This window comes from Elephas maximus, chromosome 17 (assembly GCF_024166365.1).
Source record: "Elephas maximus indicus isolate mEleMax1 chromosome 17, mEleMax1 primary haplotype, whole genome shotgun sequence".
NCBI classification, from domain to species: domain Eukaryota; kingdom Metazoa; phylum Chordata; class Mammalia; order Proboscidea; family Elephantidae; genus Elephas; species Elephas maximus.
In genome coordinates this window covers 76,905,068-76,927,138 of record NC_064835.1, presented here as the reverse complement: position 1 = coordinate 76,927,138, position 22,071 = coordinate 76,905,068, and the positions used below count along the sequence as shown (strand labels likewise).

The 22,071-nt window shown below is 38.6% G+C and overlaps 1 protein-coding gene across 7 annotated transcripts in view; it reads left to right on the top strand.

Moving 5' to 3' along the window:
- CCDC138 (coiled-coil domain containing 138) overlaps window positions 1–18,604 on the top strand; it is a 111,225-nt gene extending 92,621 nt beyond the window's left edge. For 5 of the 7 annotated variants that reach the window (XM_049857096.1, XM_049857098.1, XM_049857095.1 and 2 more), the window contains 2 exons: window positions 13,427–13,565; window positions 15,829–18,604. In XM_049857096.1, coding sequence (XP_049713053.1) covers window positions 13,427–13,565; window positions 15,829–15,994 — 305 coding nt within the window. In that variant the 3' untranslated portion in view covers window positions 15,995–18,604. Of the gene's footprint in view, window positions 1–13,426; window positions 13,566–15,828 lie in introns of those variants that run through there. The other 2 variants (XM_049857102.1, XM_049857100.1) reach the window with 2 other exon arrangements.
- Window positions 18,605–22,071: the final 3,467 nt, after the last annotated feature.

The following is a 22,071-nucleotide window of genomic DNA, read 5'->3' as shown; positions in this document are numbered from 1 at the left end:
ATGTTTTGAAATGTTTTGCAGATTCACCATTCTTTATCGTTGTGTAATAGGTACCATAGTTTATTCATTACTCTTTTGACGGGCACTTAGTTTGTTTCCGTCTTTTTGCTCTTGTGAATAATGCTGCAGCGAACATGGGTGTGCATATTTGTGTAGTGGCTCTGATTTCTCTAGAATATATTCCTGGGAGTGGGATTACCGAATTGTATGGTATTTCTATTTCTAGCTTTTTAAGGAAGTACCTTTTTTTTTTTTTTTACCATATCATTTTCCAAAATGGCTGTACCATTTTGCATTCCCACCAGCAGCGCATAAAAATTCCAGCCTCCCCGCATTCTCTCCAACATTTGTTGTTTTCTGGGTTTTTTGTGTGTGTGTCTGCCAGTAATGTCGGGGTGAGATGGCGTCTCATTGTAGTTTTGATTTGCATTTTTCTAATGGCTAGTGATTGTGAGCATTTCCTCGTATGTCTGTTAGCCACCTGAATGTCTTCTTTGGTGAAGTAAGTATCTGTTCATATCCTTTGCCCATTTTTTAATTGAATTGTCTTTTTGTTGTAGAGATAATTGGATTTTCCTCTAGATTTTAGAGATTAGACCTTTGTTGGATATGTCATAGCCAAAAATTTTTTCCCAGTCTGTAGGTTCTATTTTTACTCTTTTGGTGAAGTCTTTTGATAAGCGTGTTTAATTTTTAGAAGATTCCAGTTTTCTGTCTTAACTTCTGATGTTGTGTATGTTAGTTATGGTTTGTATCCTATTTATGCCATGCATTAGTGCCTCTAGTGTTGACCCTATTTTTTCTTCCATAATCTTTATAGTTTTTGTTCTATATTTAGATTTTTGATCCTTTTTGAATTAGTGTTTGTATATGGTATGAGGTATGGGTCCCATTTCATTTTTTTACAGATGGACATCCAGTTTTGCCAGAACCATTTGTTAGAAAGACTGTCTTCTGGGGAAGCAAGCACAACCTGTACAAGGCAAGGTCATGGAAGCTGCATAGACACATCCAGACTCCCTGAGGGACCAAATTGCTGGGCTGAGGGCTGTGGGGACCATAATCTTGGGGTACATCTAGCTCAATTGGCATAATGTAGTTTATAAAGAATATGTTCTACATTCTACTTTGGTGAGTAGTATCAGGGGTCTTAAAAACCTGTGAGCAGCCATCTGGGATACTCCACTGTTCTCACCTCTTCGGGAGCTAGGAAGAATTCAGAAAACTAAAGATACAAGGGAAAGATTAGTCCAAAGGACTAAATGGACCACATCTACCATGGCTTCCACCGGACTGAGCCCAGTGCAACTAGATGGTGCCTGGCTACCACCACTGACTGCTTTGACAGGGATCACAATAGAGGGCCCAGGACAGAGCTGGAGAAAAATGTAGAACAAAATTCTAACTCAAAAAGAAAGACCAGACTTGCTGGCTGCACAGAGACTGGAGAAACCCTGAGAGTATGGACCCTGGACACTCTTTCAGCTCAGTAATGAGGTCACTCCTAAGGTTCACCTCAGCCAAAGATTGAACAGGCCCGTGGAACAAAACAAGACTTTATAAAGGGGTGCACCAGCGCTGGGGCAGAGACTGGAAAGCAGGAGGAACAGGAAAGCCGGTAGTAGGGAACCCAGGTTGAGAAGCAAGAGTGTTGATATGTTGTGGAGTTGTTAACCAGTGTCATAGAGCAATGTGTGTACTAACTGTTTGATGAGAAACTAGTTTGTTCTGTAAACCTTCATCTAAAGTATAATAAAAAAAAAATACAAACAAAATATATTTGTGGTGTGAAGCAAGAAAAAAAAAAGACTGTCTTTTCCCCATTTAATGGACTTTGGGCCTTTGTTGAAGATCAGGTGACTGTATGTGGATGGATTTACAGCTGGGTTCTCAACTCTGTTCCATTGGTCAGTGTGTCTGTTGTTGCACCAGTACCAGGCTGTTTCGATTACCATAGCTGCATAGTAGGTTCTGAGGTCGGGTAGTGTGAGGCTTCCTACTTAGTTCTTCTTGGTCATATAATCTTTTTGTGTTGTGCTTCATAGCTAGTGTATACCGTCTTGTATTTTTTATCATCAAAATGTTCCTCTGAGTTTATTTATTGTATTAGATTTCATTGCTTTCATAGTTTATCTTAATCAGTAGGCTATCAAGATACCTACACATAAGTCTTGCAAGGTGTCCTTCTGAATTCAAGAAGTAAGATGGTGCAAAGCTGTCGTGTTTTCTTTGTTTTAATAATTTTTATTGAGCTTTAAGTGAACGTTTACAAATGAAGTCAGTCTGTCACATATAAGCTTATATATACCTTACTCCATACTCCCACTTACTCTCCCACTAATGAGTCAGCCCGCTCCCTCCTTCCAGTCTCTCCTTTCGTGACAGTTTTGCCAGTTGCTAACCCTCTCTACCCACCTATCTCCCCTCCAGACAGGAGATGCCAACACAGTCTCAAGTGTCCACCTGATACAAGTAGCTCACTCTTCATCAGCATCTCTCTCCAACCCATTGTCCAGTCCCTTCCATGTCTGATGAGTTGTGTTCGGGAATGGTTCCTGTCCTGGGCCAACAGAAGGTTTGGGGACCATGACCGCAGGGATTCCTCCAGTCTCAGTCAGACCATTAAGTCTGGTCTTTTTATGAGAATTTGGGGTCTGCATCCCACTGATCTCCTGCTCCCTCGGGCTCTCTGTTGTGCTCCCTGTCAGGGCAGTCATCGGTTGTGGCCGGGCACCATCTAGTTCTTCTGGTCTCAGGATGATGTAAGTCTCTGGTTCATGTTGCCCTTTTTGTCTCTTGGGCTCATAGTTATCGTGTGACCTTGGTGTTCTCATTCTCCTTTGCTCCAGGTGGGTTGAGACCAATTGATGCATCTTAGATGGCTGCTTGTTAGCATTTAAGACCCCAGACGCCACATTTCAAAGTGGGATGCAGAATGTTTTCGTAATAGTATTACTTTGCCAATTGACTTAGAAGTCCCCTTAAGCCATAGTCCCCAAAGCCCCGCCCTTGCTCCACTGACCTTTGAAGCATTCAGTTTATCCCGGAAACTTCTTTGCTTTTGGTCCAGTCCAATTGAGCTGACCTTCCATGTATTGAGTGTTGTCCTTCCCTTCACCTAAAGCAGTTCTTATCTACTGATTAATCAATAAGAAACCCTCTCCCTCCCTCTCTCCCTCCCCCCCTCGTAACCACAAAAGTATGTGTTCTTCTCAGTTTATACTATTTCTCAAGATCTTATAATAGTGGTCTTATACAATATTTGTCCTTTTGCCTCTGACTAATTTCGCTCAGCATAATGCCTTCCAGGTTCCTCCATGTTATGAAATGTTTCACAGATTAGTCACTGTTCTTTATCGATGCGTAGTATTCCATTGTGCTGTCATGTTTTTTATGTCATTTATAATTCATATCTCTGGATTTGGATTAAAGGCCTGTATTTATTGTGGGAGCCTCTGAGTTTTAGAGGCGTTATACAGAGGAAGGATCCCTGGTGGCTCAGTGGTTAAGCACTTGGCTGCTAACCAAAACGTTCGTGGTTCGAATGTACCAGGTGCTCCATGGGAGAAAGATGTGGCAGTCTGCGTCCATAGAGATTACAGCCTTAGAGACCTTGTGGGGCAGTTCTGCTATGTCCTGTAGGGTTGCTGTGAGTTGAAAGTGACTTGATGGCAATGGGTTTAAACAGAGGAATTTAGCTAAAGACTACAATTTAATATCTTTGTATTATATTTTTTCCTGCCTTAACTCTCCTTAACAGTCCATAATAGTGATTTACAATTTAAAAAACACTTTTATACATTATTTTATGATAAGCTCACAACAACCCTAACAGGAATTTCAGGGTTTTTTTATTACAGATTTTACCATGTCTTTCCTCATAAACCTTTGCATTCATCTCTATCTGACACATTCTTAGAGGTGGGATTGCTGAATCAAAGGATATGCACACTTTAAGAGGCTTTTGATACATATTTGCCAAATTCTAATCTTTTTATTCCTTCTAAGGTTGAATATTTTTAGTGTGTTTGACTTTTTAAAAAAATTATAGTAAATATATGTATAGGAAAACACTTGCCATTTGAACATTTTTACACGTATAATTCAGTGACATTTATTACATACATCATGTTGTATAACCAACATTACTACTCATTTCCAAATTCTTTCATCACCCGTAAGAGAAACTCTGTGTCCCTGAAGCAATGACTTCTCCTTTCCCCCTCCCTCCTGCCCCTGTAACCACTAACAAACATTGGTCTCTCAGTAGTGTCTTTTGGTGATTGACTTATTTCAATCAGCATGTCTTCAAGGCTCATTCCTGTTGTGGTATGCATCAGCACTTCATTTCTCTTTGTGGCTGAGTAATATTCCGTAGTATGTGTGTACCACATTCTGTTCATTCATCGGTTGATGGACATTTAGTTTGTTTCTACCTTTTGGGTGTAATGAACATAGGTTACAGGTATCTATTTGTGTTTCTGCTTTCAGTTCTTTTTGGTATTTAGCTAGGAGTGGAATTGCCAGGTAGTCAAAAGAAGTTTTTTTCTTTTGATGGTGGTTCTGTGTTTAAATTTTTGAGGAACAGCCAAACTCTTTTCCACTGCAGCTGCACCATTTTACAATCCCACCAGCAATGGACGAAGGTTCGGATTTTTCCACATCCTCATCAGTGATCTTTAGTAATCTGTTCTGAACTGCTTGTTTATGCCCTTTGCTTATTACTAAAAATACTAGGTCCATCTTCATAAGAGCCTTTTATAGTAATTGTTTGACAAATATTATGTTACAAAGGGATTTCCCCCCACAAGTTTGATGCTTATCTTTTGATTTGTGGGACATTTGTCTTTTAATTTTATGATAGGTTTTTTAAAAAATACACATTTATATGTAAAAGATCACAATAATCGAAAAGAGAGACTAAATACAGGTGGCATAGAACTGCCATATGGAGAGGGATACAACGCGATATAGGACAATACAAGTTAGGTTTTTACTTAGAAAAATAGGGGTAAATATTAAGGTAACCATAAAGAGGTATAACAACTGCATAACTCAAAATAAAAGCCAAGAAAAACGTAACGACTCAACAAACATAAAGTCAAATACTATGAAAATGAGGATCTCACAATTTACAGAGAAAAACGTCTCAGCACAAAAAAGTAAGTGGAAAAATGAAATTGTCAACAACACACATAAAAAGGCATCAAAATGACAACACTGAACACTTATCTATAATTACGCTGAATGTAAATGGACTAAATGCACCAGTAAAGAGACAGTCTCGGACTGGATAAAGAAACACGATCCGTCTGTATGCTGCCTACAAGAGACACACCTTAGACTTAGAGACACAAACAAACTAAAACTCAAAGGATGGAAAAAAAATATATCAAGCAAACGATAAGCAAAAAAGAAGAGGAGTAGCAATATTAATTTCTGACAAAATAGACTTTAAAGTTAAATCCACCACAAAGGATAAAGAAGGACACTACATAATGATAAAAGGGACAATTGATCAGGAAGATATAACCCTATTAAATATTTATGCACCCAATGACAGGGCTGCAAGATACATAAATCAAATTTTAACAGAACTGAAAAGTGAGATAGACATCTCCACAATTATAGTAGGAGACTTCAACACACCACTTTCAGAGAAGGACAGGACATCCAGTAAGAAGCTCAATAGAGACACGGAAGACCTAATTACAACAATCAACCAACTTGACCTCATTGACTTATACAGAACTCTCCACCCAACTGCTGCAAAGTATACTTTTTTTTCTAGCGCACATGGAACATTCTCTAGAATAGACCACATATTAGGTCATAAAACAAACCTTTGCAGAGTCCAAAACATCGAAATATTACAAAGCATCTTCTCAGACCACAAGGCAATCAAACTAGAAATCAATAACAGAGAAACTAGGGAAAAGAAATCAAATACTTGGAAACTGAACAATACCCTCCTGAAAAAAGACTGGGTTATAGAAGACATCAAGGAGGGAATAAGGAAATTCATAGAATGCAACGAGAATGAAAATACTTCCTATCAAAACCTCTGGGACACAGCAAAAGCAGTGCTCAGAGGCCAATTTATATCGATAAATGCACACATACAAAAAGAAGAAAGAGCCAAAATCAGAGAACTGTCCCTACAACTTGAACAAATAGAAAGTGAGCAACAAAAGAATCCATCAGGCACCAGAAGAAAACAAATAATAAAAATTAGAGCTGAACTAAATGAATTAGAGAACAGAAAAACAATTGAAAGAATTAACAAAGCCAAAAGCTGGTTCTTTGAAAAAATTAACAAAATTGATAAACCATTGGCCAGACTGACTAAAGAAATACAGGAAAGGAAACAAATAACCCGAATAAGAAAGGAGAAGGGCCACATCACAACAGAGCCAAATGAAATTAAAAGAATCATATCAGATTATTACGAAAAATTGTACTCTAACAAATTTGCAAACCTAGAAGAAATACATGAATTTCTGGAAAAACACTACCTACCTAAACTAACACATTCAGAAGTAGAACAACTAAATAGACCCATAACAAAAAAAGAGATTGAAAAGGTAATCAAAAAACTCCCAACAAAAAAAAAAGCCCTGGCCCAGACGGCTTCACTGCAGAGTTCTACCAAACTTTCAGAGAAGAGTTAACACCACTACTACGAAAGGTATTTCAAAGCATTGAAAATGACGGAATACTACCTAACTCATTCTATGAAGCCACCATCTCCCTGATACCAAAACCAGGTAGACATTACAAAAAAAGAAAATTACAAATCTATATCCCTCATGAACATAGATGCAAAAATCCTCAACAAAATTCTAGCCAATAGAATTCAACAACATAATCAAAAAAATAATTCACCACGACCAAGTGGGATTTATACCAGATATGCAAGGCTGGTTTAATATTAGAAAAACCATTAATGTAATCCACCACATAAATAAAACAAAAGACAAAAACCACATGATCTTATCAATTGATGCAGAAAAGGCATTTGACAAAGTCCAACAGCCATTTATGATAAAAACTCTCACCAAAATAGGAATTGAAGGAAAATTCCTCAACATAATAAAGGGCATCTATGCAAAGCCAACAGCCAACATCACTCTAAATGGAGAGAGCCTGAAAGCATTTCCCTTGAGAACGGGAACCACACAAGGATGCCCTTTATCACCGCTCTTATTCAACATTGTGCTAGAAGTCCTAGCCAGAGCAATTAGGCTCAACAAAGAAATAAAGGGCATCTGGATTGGCAAAGAGGAAGTAAAATTATCTCTATTTGCAGATGACATGATCTTATACACAGAAAACCCTAAGGAATCCTCCAGAAAACTACTGAAACTAATAGAAGAGTTTGGCAGAGTCTCAGGTTATAAGATAAACATACAAAAATCACTTGGATTCCTCTACATCAACAAAAAGAACATCGAAGAGGAAATAACCAAATCAATACCATTCACAGTAGCCCCCAAGAAGATAAAATACTTAGGAATAAATCTTACCAAGGATGTAAAAGACCTATACAAAGAAAACTACAAAGCTCTACTACAAGAAATTCAAAAGGACACACTTAAGTGGAAAAACATACCTTGCTCATGGATAGGAAGACTTAACATAGTAAAAATGTCTATTCTACCAAAAGCCATCTATACATACAATGCACTTCCAATCCAAATTCCAATGTCATTTTTTAATGTGATAGAGAAACAAATCACCAACTTCATATGGAAGGGAAAGAAGCCTCGGATAAGCAAAGCATTGCTGAAAAAGAAGAAGAAAGTGGGAGGCCTCACTCTACCTGATTTCAGAACCTATTATACAGCCACAGTAGTCAAAACAGCCTGGTACTGGTACAACAACAGACAACATAGACCAATGGAACAGAATTGAGAACCCAGATATAAATCCATCCATATATGAGCAGCTGATATTTGACAAAGGCCCAGTGTCAGTTAATTGGGGAAAAGATAGTCTTTTTAACAAATGGTGCTGGCATAACTGGATATCCATTTGCAAAAAAATGAAACAGGACCCATGCCTCACTCCATGCACAAAAACTAACTCCAAGTGGATCAAAGACCTAAACATAAAGACTAAAACGATAAAGATCATGGAAGAAAAAATAGGGACAACCTTAGGAGCCCTAATACAAGGCATAAACAGAATACAAAACATTACCAAAAATGACGAAGAGAAACCAGATAACTGGGAGCTCCTAAAAATCAAACACCTATGCTCATCTAAAGACTTCACCAAAAGAGTAAAAAGACCACCTACAGACTGGGAAAGAATTTTCAGCTATGACATCTCCGACCAGCGCCTGATCTCTAAAATCTATATGATTCTGTCAAAACTCAACCACAAAAAGACAAACAACCCAAGCAAGAAGTGGGCAAAGGATATGAACACACACTTCACTAAAGAAGATATTCAGGCAGCTAACAGATACATGAGAAAATGCCCTCGATCATTAGCCATCAGAGAAATGCAAATTAAAACTGCGATGAGATTCCATTTCACTCCAACAAGGCTGGCATTAATCCAAAAAACACAAAATAATAAATGTTAGAGAGGCTGCGGAGAGATTGGAACTCTTATATGCTGCTGGTGGGAATGTAAAAATGGTACAACCACTTTGGAAATCTATCTGGCGTTATCTTAAACAGTTAGAAACAGAACTACCATACAACCCAGAAATCCCACTCCTCGGAATATACCCTAGAGAAACAAGAGCCTTCACACAAACAGATATATGCACACCCATGTTTATTGCAGCTCTGTTTACAATAGCAAAAAGCTGGAAGCAACCAAGGTGTCCATCAACGGATGAGTGGTTAAATAAATTGTGGTATATCCATACAATGGAATACTACGCATCGTTAAAGAACAGTGACGAATCTGTGAAACATTTCATAACATGGAGGAACCTGGAAGGCATTATGCTGAGCGAAATTAGTCAGAGGCAAAAGGATAAATATTGTATAAGACCGCTATTATAAGATCTTGAGACTTAGTATAAACCGAGAAGAACACATACTTTTGTGGTTATGAGGGGGAGAGTGAGGGAGGGTGGGAGAGGGTTTTTTACTGATTAATTAGTAGATAAAAACTACTTTAGGTGAAGGGAAGGACAGTACTCAATACATGGAAGGTCAGCTCAACTGGACTGGACCAAAAGCAAAGAAGTTTCCGGGATAAAATGAATGCTTCAAAGGTCAGCGGAGCAAGGGCAGGGCTTTGGAGACCATGGTTTAAGGGGACTTCTAAGTCAATTGGCAAAATAATTCTATTATGAAAACATTCTGCATCCCACTTTGAAATGTGGCATCTGGGGTCTTAAATGCTAACAAGCAGCCATCTAAGATGCATCAATTGGTCTCAACCCACCTGGATCAAAGGAGAATGAAGAACACCAAGGTCACACGATAACTATGAGCCCAAGAGACAGAAAGGGCCGCATGAACCAGAGACCTACATCATCCTGAGACCAGAAGAACTAGTTGGTGCCCGGCCACAATCGATGACTGCCCTGACAGGGAGCACAACAGAGAACCCCTGAGGGAGCAGGAGATCAGTGGGATGCAGACCCCAAATTCTCACCAAAAGACCAGACTTAATGGTCTGACTGAGACTAGAGGAATCCCGGCGGTCATGGTCCCCAAACCTTCTGTTGGCCCAGGACAGGAACCATTCCCGAAGACAACTCATCAGACATGAAAGGGACTGGACAATGGGTAGGAGAGAGATGCTGATGAAGAGTGAGCTAATTATATCAGGTGGACACTTGAGACTGTGTTGGCATCTCCTGTCTGGAGGGGGGATGGGAGGATAGAGAGAGCTGGAAGCTGGCAAAATTGTCTCTAAAGGAGAGACTGGAAGGGCTGACTCATTAGGGGGAGAGCAAGTGGGAGTACGGAGTAAGGTGTATATAAATGTATATGTGACAGTCTGACTTGATTTGTAAACGTTCACTTGAAGCTCAATAAAAAATAATTAAAAAAGAAAAATAGACATTTAAACGAGATAAAGGGGCACAGCAGCCCAGGGGCAAGGACTAGAAGGCAGGAGGGGACAGGAAAGCTGGTAATAGGGAACCCAAGTTTGAGAAAGGAGAGTGTTGACATGTCATGGGGTTGTTAACTGATGTCATAGAATAATATGTGTACTACCTGTTTAACAAACTAGTTCTGTAAACCTTCATCTAAAGTACAATAAAAAAAAAAAATAGACATTTAAATTGTTTATTCATCAAATGTTTCCATCTTTTCCTCTCTGAATCTTTTCTCCTTTTCTTTTATGCTTAAAAAGTTCTTCCCTATCCAGTGATTGTAAAAATTATCATTAATAAACTTTGGAATCATATAGTCTACTATGCTGGGAATGACACAGCTTGAAGAGGAATGGTGTTGCATTCATCGTCAAAAAGAACATTTCAAGACCTATCCTGAAGTACAGTCCTACAAGGAAGACCAGTTAATACGACTATTATTCAAATATATGCACCAACCACTAGGGCAAAAGATGAAGAAATAGATGATTTTTATCAGCCGCTACAGTCTGAAATTGATCGAACATACAATCAAGGTGCATTGATAATTACTTGTTATTTTAATGCAAAAGTTGGAAACGAAGAAGGATCAGTAGTTGGAAAATATGGCCTTGGTGATAGAAACAATGCTGGAGATCGAATGATAGAATTTTGCAAAACCAATGACTTCTTCATTGCAAATACCTTCTTTCACCAACATAAACGGCGACGATTTTACCTTGCCAGATGGAACACACAGAAATGAAATTGACTACATCTGTGGAAAGAGACAATGGAAAAGCTCAATATCATTAGTCAGAACAAGGCCAGGGGCTGACTGTGGAACAGACCATCAATTGCTCATATGCAAGTTCAAGCTGAAAGTGAAGAAAATCAGAGCAAGTCCATGAGAGTCAAAATATGACCTTGAGTATATCCCACCTGAATTTAGAGAGCATCTGAAGAATAGATTTGACTCATTGAACACTGGTGACCGAAGACCGGATGAGTTGTGGAATGACATCAAGGATATCATCCGTGAAGAAAGCAAGAAGTCATTGAAAAGACAGGAAAGAAAGAAAAGACCAAGATGGATGTCGGAAGAGACTCTGAAACTTGCTCTCAAACGTCGAGCAGCTAAAGCAAAAGGAAGAATTGATGAAGTAAAAGAACTGAACAGAAGATTTCAAAGGGCCTCTCGAGAATACGAAGTAAAGTATTATAATGACATGTGCAAAGAGCTGGAGATGGAAAACCAAAAGGAAAGAACATGCTTGGGGTTTCTTAAGCTGAAAGACTGAAGAAAAAATTCAAGCCTCGAGTTGCAATAGCGAAGGATTCTATGGGGAAAATATTAAATGACACAGGAAGCATCAAAAGAAGATGGAAGGAATACACAGAGTCATTATACCAAAAAGAATTAGTCGATGTTCAGCCATTTCAAGAGGTACCATATGGTCAGGAACCGATGGTATTGAAGGAAGAAGTCCAAGTTGCTCTGAAGGCATTGGCGAAAAACAGGCTGCAGGAATTGATGGAATATCAATTGAGATGTTTCAACAAACAGTTGCAGCGCTAGAGGTGCTCACTCATCTATGCCAAGAAATATGGAAGACAGCTTCCTGGCCAACTGACTGGAAGAGATACATATTTATGCCTATTCCCAAGAAAGGTGATCCAACCGAATGTGGAAATGATAGAGCGATATCATTAATATCTCACACAAGCAAAATTCTGCTGAAGATCATTTAAAAACGGCTGCAGCAGTATATTGACAGGGAACTGCCAGAAATTCAGGCTGGTTTCAGAAGAGGATGTGGAACCACGGATATCATTGCTGATGTCAGATGGATCCTGGCTGAAAGCAGAGAATATCAGAAGGTTGTTTACCTGTGTTTTATTGACTATGCAAAGGCATTCGACTGTGTGGATCATAAGAAATTATGAATACCATTGTGAAGAATGGGAATTCCAGAACACTTAATTGTGCCCGTGAGGAACCTTTACATGGATCAAGAGGCAGTTGTTTGGACAGAACAAGGGGATACCGATTGGTTTAAAGCCAGGGAAGGTGTGTGTCAGGGCTGTATTCTTTGACCATACCTATTTAATCTGTATGCTGAGCAAATAATCCAAGAAGGTGGACTATATGAAGAAGAACGGGCATCAGGGTTGGAGGAAGACTCATTAACAACCTGTGTTATGCAGATGATACAACCTTGCTTGCTGAAAGTGAAGAGGACTTGAAGCACTTACTAATGAAGATCAAAGAAAGACCACAGCCTTCACTATGGATTGCACCTCAACGTAAAGAAAACAGAAATCCTCACAACTGGACCAATGAGCAACATCATGATAAACGGAGAAAAGATTGAAGTTGTCAAGGATTTCAGTTTACTTGGATCCACAATCAACAGCCATGGAAGCAGCAGTCAGGAAATCAAAAGACACGTTACATTGGGTAAATGTGTTGCAAAGGACCTCTTTAAAGTGTTGAAGAGTAAAGATGGCACCTTGGAGACTGAGGTGCGCCTGACCCAAGCCATGGTATTTTCAATCGCATCATATGCATTTGAAAGCTGGACAATGAATAAGGAAGACCGAAGAAGAATTGATGCCCTTGAATTGTGGTATAGGTGAATAATATTGAATATGTCATGGGCTGCCAGAAAAATGAATAAATCTGTCTTGGATGAAGTACAACCAGAATGCTCCTTAGAAGCACGGTTGGCGAGACTACATCTTACATACTTTGGGCGTGTTGTCAGGAGGGATCAGTCTCTGGAGAAGGACATCATGCTTGGCAAAGTACAGGGTCAGTGGAAAAGAGGAAGACCCTCAATAAGGTGGACTGACACAGTGGCTGCAACAATGGGCGCACGCATAACAACGATTGTAAGGATGGCGCAGGACCGGGCAGTGTTTCGTTCTGTTGTGCACAGGGCCGCTATGAGTTGGAACCGACTCGACAGCACCTAACAACAACAACGAGAAACTTTAGAGTTTTTTTGTTGCTGTTGTTGTTTTAATTTACTACCCCACAAAATTTTTATAGCTAATTATTTGAACTTTTTTTTATTGTTAGGAACTTATTGAGAAAATGGCTTTCCTCCTCTTGCTTTGAAACGTGAGATTTCTGCTGAATTCTACCCAATGGAGGTTTGATATCAGAGGGAAAAAATTCTATCTTTGCATTGTTTGACAAGGGCTAATGAATGTTTTAATATTTTAAATTATAATTTTACTCAAAAGTTTAAGAATGGGAATTCAGATTAATGTTCATAAATATGCTGTATAGTTCTGGCTTTATTATTATTTTTTTTAATTTCCTTTTTAGCCTATTCATTAACAGAGCACTGGTGATTTGTTTTGCAGAATCCTTGCAGCCTTTTCTGGAAGCTTGTAGCAACACTTTATTTTTCCGTACCTGCTCCGTGCTCCTTCGAACCCCTAAACTTGATCTTCACATACTAGAAAAGCTCAGTATTATTTTACAGAAACTTTCCAAAATCAAGTAAGAATTTCTTATTTCTTATATTTTTTATTGAAAAATTTTGTTGTCACACCTTTCTGAATACCATAGTAGCTCAACTTTGGTTATTAAATAAAAATTTCTGGTATACACAGATGTAGAAGATTGAGACTCATTAATATTAATGCTTATTTAAGACCATATACTTAGGGACAGACTAAAATTAGTTAATCTTAGAGCATCTATTTGTTTTTGAAGTTCATTTCAGTTAAATGAACTTTAGGTACCACAAACAGTATATAAAACTAAAAACCATTCTTAGCAACCAAGTGATGATACCAGAAGAAATCATTGCACATTGGTATTCTGGAAATGACAGGTGAAAATAAAGGAGATGATAACAAGGTTTTTTTGCAGACTTTTATTTGATCTGCTAAAGTGAATTTAGGGAGTGAGAATAGAGCAGACAAAAAAGATTTAAAATAATTTTGGTAACGGCTTACTTTAGAGAACTGTTACGGAATTGCTGCTGCCACTGAATTGGATTTTATCGTGGGACTCAAAGGCTTTTTTTTTTTTTTAATACTTCCTTGCTCTTCATTCTTCTGATTCAACAGTGGCATAACCAGCTTTTAAATTATAAATTACGGGCATAGATTTTTAAAAATAATTTATTTTATTTTTGTCATCATTGAGAATTTACACAGCAGAACGCATGCCAATTCAACAGTTCCTACATGTACCATTGAATAACAGTGATTGCATTCTTCAAGTTGTGCAACGATTTTCACCCTCCTTTTTTGAGTTGTTCCTCCCCCAGTAAGGTAAACTCACTTCCCCCTAAGTTTCCTATCTAATCTTTCCAGTTGCTGTTGTCAGTTTGATCCCATATAGATCTTAAAAGAGTGCACTGCTCAAGACAAACATTTTTTTACTAGTTAAGTTAAATTACTGTTTGGTTTTAAGAGGACTTCAGGGAATATTTTTGGGTGTTTAAGGTTTATCTCAGGGCAATAGTTCCAGGGGTTTATCTAACCTTTATGGCTCCAGAAAGTCTGGATTCCATGACAATTTAAAATTCTGTTCTGCATTTTTTCCCTTTTGGTCAAGATTCTTCTGTAGAGTCTTTGATCAAAATTAAGGACATAGATTTTAATGCCAGGTCTTAGTATACCTAGAATAGTAAATGTAATACATCTTAAAATCATTTGTAGATGTATGGTACCCATTGCCATACCCAGCCCATAGTGACTAGGTCCGTGTGTTGTATTTGGTACCATGCCTAGAACACTGTAGTGAGTTATCTCACAGTCAGCGCACCAAATTGTTAGTGCTGGTCTGGTAATAATTAAACTTACCAGTTCATTGTCTTTCTTTCCTTGTTGACTGTACCGTGATTCTCTTGATTTGTAATCAGTAAATTCTCAATAAGACCTGTTTCAGTTTACCCTGTGGTGCCATGAAGCTGCAGTAACATTACTTAGATTTAATTCTTTCTTAGTTTTTAATTCATGGGATTTTTTTTAAAGTAACCCCAAAGTGCAAGTATATCTTTGGACCAGAGTGTTTTAGTGATGTGTTTTATAGTTTTTGTTCATTTTAGGTTTAGATAAATAACAATAACAAAGACTAAACATGAGGATTGGGAATAGTTGATGCTTAAGTCTTAAAATGAACCTTTAAAACCACAAAGATACAAATCCTTTTGCATTAAATGGATGACAGATAAGGGTATTCGATAATTTCTCTCCAGAGGTGAATATACCTAGACAAAAACCAAAAAACCAAACCTGTTGCCATCAAGTTGATTCTGATTCATAGCGGCCCTATACCTGGACAAGGAAATAATAAATATGTTGTATGGTATAATTCCAGCTGATTGAAAGTGAAATTACCGACTGATTCTGAGAAAGAGAATGGTTGAGAAATTTAGAGAAATTAAAAGATAAAACGATATTCTGCCACTTAAAAAAGTCCAGCTTACTTAAAATAAGATGATAAATTATTTGCTTCTTTTTGTATCCGTGGAACAAAATTTCTCAAGCTCTGTCACAGTGAACAGGGTGATGCCCAGTGCAGTTTTCAAGATTATAAACGCTTCCTTTTTCCTCGAGGGCTTTTCCACTTCAGGCCTGTCATACAAACTGCTTTGTTTGTCTCCGCATCATAATCCTTTAGTTGCCTATTTCGTCCACTGTTTATAAAAAAGAGACAGCCATTTCCCCACATTTACACCTAGGTTACCTGTCTGTCACTACAGATAATGCCCTGAGTGTATGTAATTAACGTGCTCATTGTCTTTCAGGAGTAATAAGAAGCTCTTCGAACTCTTTACAATTCACCTGATGCTGCAGGAAATACAAAGGACAACACACCCAGAGCATGCCTTTCTCTGTATTAACCTAAATTCAACTCTGTTCAATTTGGGATTAACAAAATGCAACTCCCTCGTCTCCAATGCAAGCCATTAGACTGGCTTGTTATTTTATTTTTATGTATGTTGCTTATTTTTAAAACTGTAAAAATTGAAAAAGTAACTAAAAATTTATCGAGTAAAGTTATCAGTAGCATCATTTATCATGAAAGATAAACAGAAGGTTTTTTTCTTAAAATGAAATCTATAGCAGCTCTAGAGTTTTCAGGATATTCCTGTTTAACTAAGGCAGTGCTAATATACAAGACGGCATCTTCAGAATTAGCGACATTAATGACGTTGGGCTAACTTTTTGTGTGAGTATTTTAGGAAAACTGTCTTTTGAAATTATGTGATTATTTGGAATAAAGTTGGTGCTTATGTGGGAACAGGGTTAGATCGTGTTATTCTGTTGTCTTAATATAGTAGAATCATCCTTTTAGAAGTAAAAGGTATATATTAACTCTTGATATCCTAACTTCCCTGTATATCCTAGATTCCCAAATGTTGATTTTTTTTTTAAATTATGCTATTCATGGGGTACTTCAGGGAAAAATTAAATGTTTTTTTCTACTTTTATTTTTTCAAAATAATCTTTATTTCAGAGTGAGTGTGTATAACGTCAGTGTAAGGTTGCATGTTGCTATAATATCAGTGAAGCTTCCAGACTAAGAGGGAGTAGGAAGAAAAGCCTGATGATCTACTTCTGAAAATCAGCCAGTGAAAATCCTGTGGATCACAAGGGTCCAATCTGCAGCAGATCACGGGAATGGGACAGGATTGGACTGTGTTCCGTCCTGTTGTGCATGGAGTCTCCATGAGTCAGGGCCAACTCGCCGGTAGCTAACAGCACAATGACATGTATGATGTAGATTTAAATGAAAATATCATCGTTCCACCACCCAAAGATAACTCTTGCTATAGCCAAAGGCGATCACAGTGACCAGAGGTCTGGGTGAGGGGAAGGTGGTGGAACATAGGGCTTAAGGCAGCGTAAGAGGAACAAGAAAAAATCAGATTATCCTGAAAACCCATAAAAGTATACACTCCCAGTGTCTAATTTCAGTTTAGAATCCAGAATAAAGTTTCAGGAAGCTGTTTGGCCTCTTCAAAAGAATATAAGACAAGTGTGCTCTTTATGAAGCAGAAGCAGAAAGCCATAAGGAAAGAACAGGCTGAGGTCAATATGGAAAGGCTTGTAGGAACCCAGAAGTACAGATGCAAACAAAAAATGCAGACTGGAAACAAAAAATATACTTCAGAAAGTTGTTTCGGTGTCATGAGAACAAAGGAGATGCTCTCTCAGAACTCAGAGCATATAGAGACGATACCAATGGGAGGGTGAAAGACAGTGGAACTGAGATTGGTTCTCAAGCTTGGGGATATTTGATGCTTCAAAAGGAGAAAATAAAACAAGTGAAGGAGAAGCAATATTTAAGGATATAGTTGAATAAGGTTTTTGGGAACTGAGGAAAGACCTGTATTGAAAAGGCCTGTATTGAATGGGCTCATGTTCCAGAACAATCCATGAGAAAGGATTCAGTAATTAGACCCATTCTGGTAAAAAGTTTAAATAATAAGGATAGAAGCAAAAACAAACAAAAACCAGTTATCTGTAAGAGAAGGAAAACCAAACTTGTCTCATGGAATGCCAAGTTAATAGTTCTAGAGGGGATCCTTTTTAACCCCAAAACTTATACCTACTGATGATACCTTTCATAGGTGAAGACAGTGGAAAGACATTTTCAGACATGCAGACACTGAGAAATTATACATACCATTTATGTACTCTCCTTGAGAAAGAAGCTACGTATAGATTACTCTAACCAACTTAGAGATGAAGGAAAACCGAATTTGTATCACCTAAGTACCAAAAGAAAAAAAAAACTGTAGCAAGCACTGAAACCAGTTAAACATAAATAAATTTAAGTAATTGTAAATAGGTTTAAAGTGGAATGAAACGCCAGATTCTTAAAAAGGGGATAAATAGTGGAAAAAAGTGATAGTAATTTGAATTATGTCACTGTGAGTCAGAATCGACCCAATGGCACACAACAACAACATTAACCGATAACAAAAACTGAGAATTAATGGGGCCTTGAGTCTGAGGTGGAGCCCTGGTTGCACAGTGGTTAAGAGCTCGGCCGCTAACCAAAAGTTCAGCAGTTTGAATCCACCAGCTGCTCCTTGGGAACCCTACGGGGCAGTTCTCCTCTGTCCTATAGGGTCGCTATGAGTTGGAATCCATTTGAGGGCAACAGGTTTGCTTGTTTGCTTTTTTTGAGAGTGAAGTATAGATGGAGGACTTAGTAAGTACAAGTATTATCAGAAATAGAGTAAAAATGTCCATGTCAGTATTAACTTTGACAGTTAGAAAACTGTAGGAGAAAGGATGCTTTTGGAAAATGACAAGGTTACTGTTATTAAAAACAGGATAAATATTCTCCAAAACACTGAAAAAGATAAAAGGAAATATTTGTGTAGACACAGCAAAAGAGAGAAAACCAGGAGCATGTGAAGAACAAAAATATTTGTTTAGGATAAATAAGTTTTTAAAATTATAAATAAATTTCTGTTATTGACCAATGCTGATAAAATTTAAAATTTAGCTGAAATGGACTATTCTCAAGGAAAAAAAAAAAAACTACCAAAATTGTCTCGAGGAACCCATAATAGAAAACCATAGAAGTCTTTTATAAAATTATCATGGAACTCTTTAAAAAATTAAAAGAAGTCCAGGTATTTTTTAAGTGAATTGTTTTAAATCTTCAAGGAAGAAGTATTTTAAGCTATTTAGAGCAAAAAAAAAGAGCATAGAAAAAACATCCTCATTCATTTTATACAGTAAGCCTGGACCCAGTACCAAAAAACTGAAAGTGAGAATGAATTAAAAAAAAAAAAAAAGACAAAAGTCTTAAAGAAATTACAAACAACACAACACCAACTGTATATGACAGGAACATTAATCTTTGACCAAGTAGGATAGCATGGATTCTAGAAATACAAACTTGGCTTTCTAGTAAGATACACATGTTCTGTTAGTAAAGCGAAGAAGGAAAGCCATAGTCTCAATGCCTTAAAGTTAAAAGAATCCAAAATCAACAGCAAATAAAGTTACTATGAAACACTAAAAACATGTCTATTAACATTTCTGTCACTGTTGATGACAACTCATAGCCACACCTCATGGTAGAGCAGACCTGCCCCACAGGGTTTCCAAGGCTGTAATTTTTATGGAAGCAGACTGCCACATCTTTCTCCTGCAGAGTGGCTCGTGGATTCGAACTGCCGACCTTTAAGCAGCTGAGCGCTTACACTGTGCCACCAGGGCTCCTTCTATTAAGGTTAGGACTAGAAAATAAAGGAGGGCGGGAATGTGGTTAGGAAGAGGTTTGTGATCAAAAGGGTTTCTGAGGCTGGCAATATTGTTTCTTGACGTGGGAGGTGGGTACGTAGGCATTCACTGTGTAATAATAAGCTATGCATTTATATTTGAGGCATTTTTCTGTATATGTGCTGTAGTTCACACACGAAGTTTTTTTTTTTTTTTTTTTTAATAGAGTAATGATGCTATCCCACAGGATGGTTGTGAAGGTTAAAGGCATATGAAAGCACTTGTGGATATTAAAGAGTGCTGTGCAGATAATGGAGCCCTGGTGGTGCAGTGGTTAAGAGCTTGGCTGCTAACTAAAAGGTCAGCAGTTCAAATCCACCAGCCTCTCCTTGTAAACTATGGGGCAGTTCTACTCTGTCCTATAGGATCACTGTGAGTCAGAATCCACTTGACGTCAGTGAGTAGTGGGGTAATGGTTGTGCAGAAAACAATATATGAGCTTGAACTAGTCAAGATCATTATCGTAATTACTGTTTAGATGTTACAGGGTCACAGAATGCCAGGGAAATTTATGTAAAATGGCTCCATTTTTCTGATACTCTCGTGAGAAAGATACAGAGGTATCAAATTCTCTCCTGCTATAGCAAAGAATTTTAAGAGCTGTGAATTCTCCAGAAACCAAGCTCCTGGAGAGTTGTTATCGGCCAAAGCTGTGTGCTTTCTTTCTTTCTCTTTTATCTTCACCTACTCAGACTTGCAGGAAAAGCCACCCTCACTGTGGACTCCTCTGCTGTGTCATCTGCAGGTAAAGTCCCTCAAACCCCCTTTCTCTAACCTCCTCCTGTCCTCTTGCCAGCCCCTTTCCTTCTCATATATTCCTCTTTATCCCTCTGATATGCAATGCCCCCCTCATTTCCCTCTCTTCTCTGGCCTCCTCCTTTCTTTTGCCATCCGTTTATAACCTCTTTCTTTCTTAAATTATTGAAATCCTAAGCTGGTCTGACCTGGCACTGAGAAGTGAGTGTCTGAAGCAATGTCAGCCTCCCCAGGGTCCTGGGAATTGTGCACAATCTGGGAATGCCAGAGGTAGGGTGTGAGGTAGGGGTCCAAAGGGATGCTGAGAAAGAGCTACCTTTTCCTTTGAACTGTTGTTAGTTGCCATTGAGTTGGTTCTGACTCATGGCAACCTTGTGTACAACAGAACAGAACGTTGCCTGGTCCTGTGCTGTCTCCATGATTGCTGGTATGTTTGAGTTCATTGTTTTAACTGTTGTGTCCTCATTACTGAATTCAGCAGTGTTCAGTTCCTTATTTTACCCTATATCATATTTCACGTGTGGACTCACCCCATTCTATTTTAGACGTTTGAAGTCTTTAGATGTGTATGTAGGAAGATATCATATAGCCTTTAAATGCAGGAAATTTGCCAGTGTGATAGGTTGATTCAAGAGATCTGTAGTTACTTAAAGCTCTAAAGCATTTCATGACAAATATGTAACACTCAGATGAGATGAGACCAAATTGGAAAATTTTCAGTTGCTCCATTGTAAGTTGTATAAAATGAAGATGGTATCAGTGACAGTGACAGTAGTATCTATTTATTGAGCATTTGTCTGGCACCAGGCCAAATGCTTTGCAGACATTACCTCATTCAATCTTCAGCACTATGCCAGAGTTAAATACTTTTACTATCTCTAATATTTAGAAGGAAACCCTGGTGCATAGTGGTTAAGCACTACAGCTGCTAACCAAAAGGTCGGCAGTTTGATACTTAGATGAATTTCCTGGTTAGTGCAAATGGTTAACGCTCTGGGCAGCTAACCGAAAGGTTGCAGGTTTGAGTTCACCCAGAGGTCCCTGGGAAGAAAGACCTGGTGACCTACTTGGAAAAAAAAAAAAGCCCATTGAATGCCCTATGGAGCACAATTCTATTCTGATGCAAATGGATTGCCATGGGTTTTTTGGTTTTTACGTAAAGGTGAGAAGATGAAGATTTAGAGAGGGTAAGTGACTTGCCCAAGTGGCAGGGCTGCCATGGAAGCCCAGAGTGTGGCATGTATGTAATACTCTCTGCAAGGCCGAGCAATGATTTAGAGTCATTTTGGCTTAATGAAACAAAGCCAGATTCAGGATATCTGGCTTTATGTCTCACTGGCTGTGCTAGAATTTTCTGTTTGTCCATTCAGCTCTGCTCTCCATCCTTCTCTGGCCTTGGGGGGCTGATCTGTATGGGCTTCCTGCTGGGTTGGCCAATGGGGCACACCATCAAGAGATGGGAGGGTGAGAAGAGCATGTGGGGGTGTTATTCCTTCTGCCCCCTCCTCAGCGTCCCTGTGCCCCAGGGCATAGCCTTGTCAGGCTGCCTCTGCACACAGCCGTCTCTGTGTCCAGGTTCTCCTGCTTCCTCCCCTCACCCCTTTTTGTTCCCTATGCCCCATGCCACTCTTTGTAAACAGTCCTTTTATAAATTCTCCCCACATTACCCAATGTGTGTGTGCCATCTCTTTCCTGCCAGGAGCTGATTCATCAGCTTCAGCTTCACCTTAAATTATGTGAACTTGCAAGTCACTTAGGTTCTCTGGGCCTGACTTTACCTGGCAAGGAGGGATCATGATCCCTTACTGTGAAAGTCAAAGAAAATAACAGATGCGAAAGTACTTTGGAAACAAATAGTCGTCCAGATGTAAGACATCAGTATAACTTGCAGCAGCACAGAATAGGCACTTAGTAAATAACCTGACTTGAACTAGAACATTGTAAGGAAAGTGAGCCTCTGAGACACTGCCCATGTTCCCTTTCTG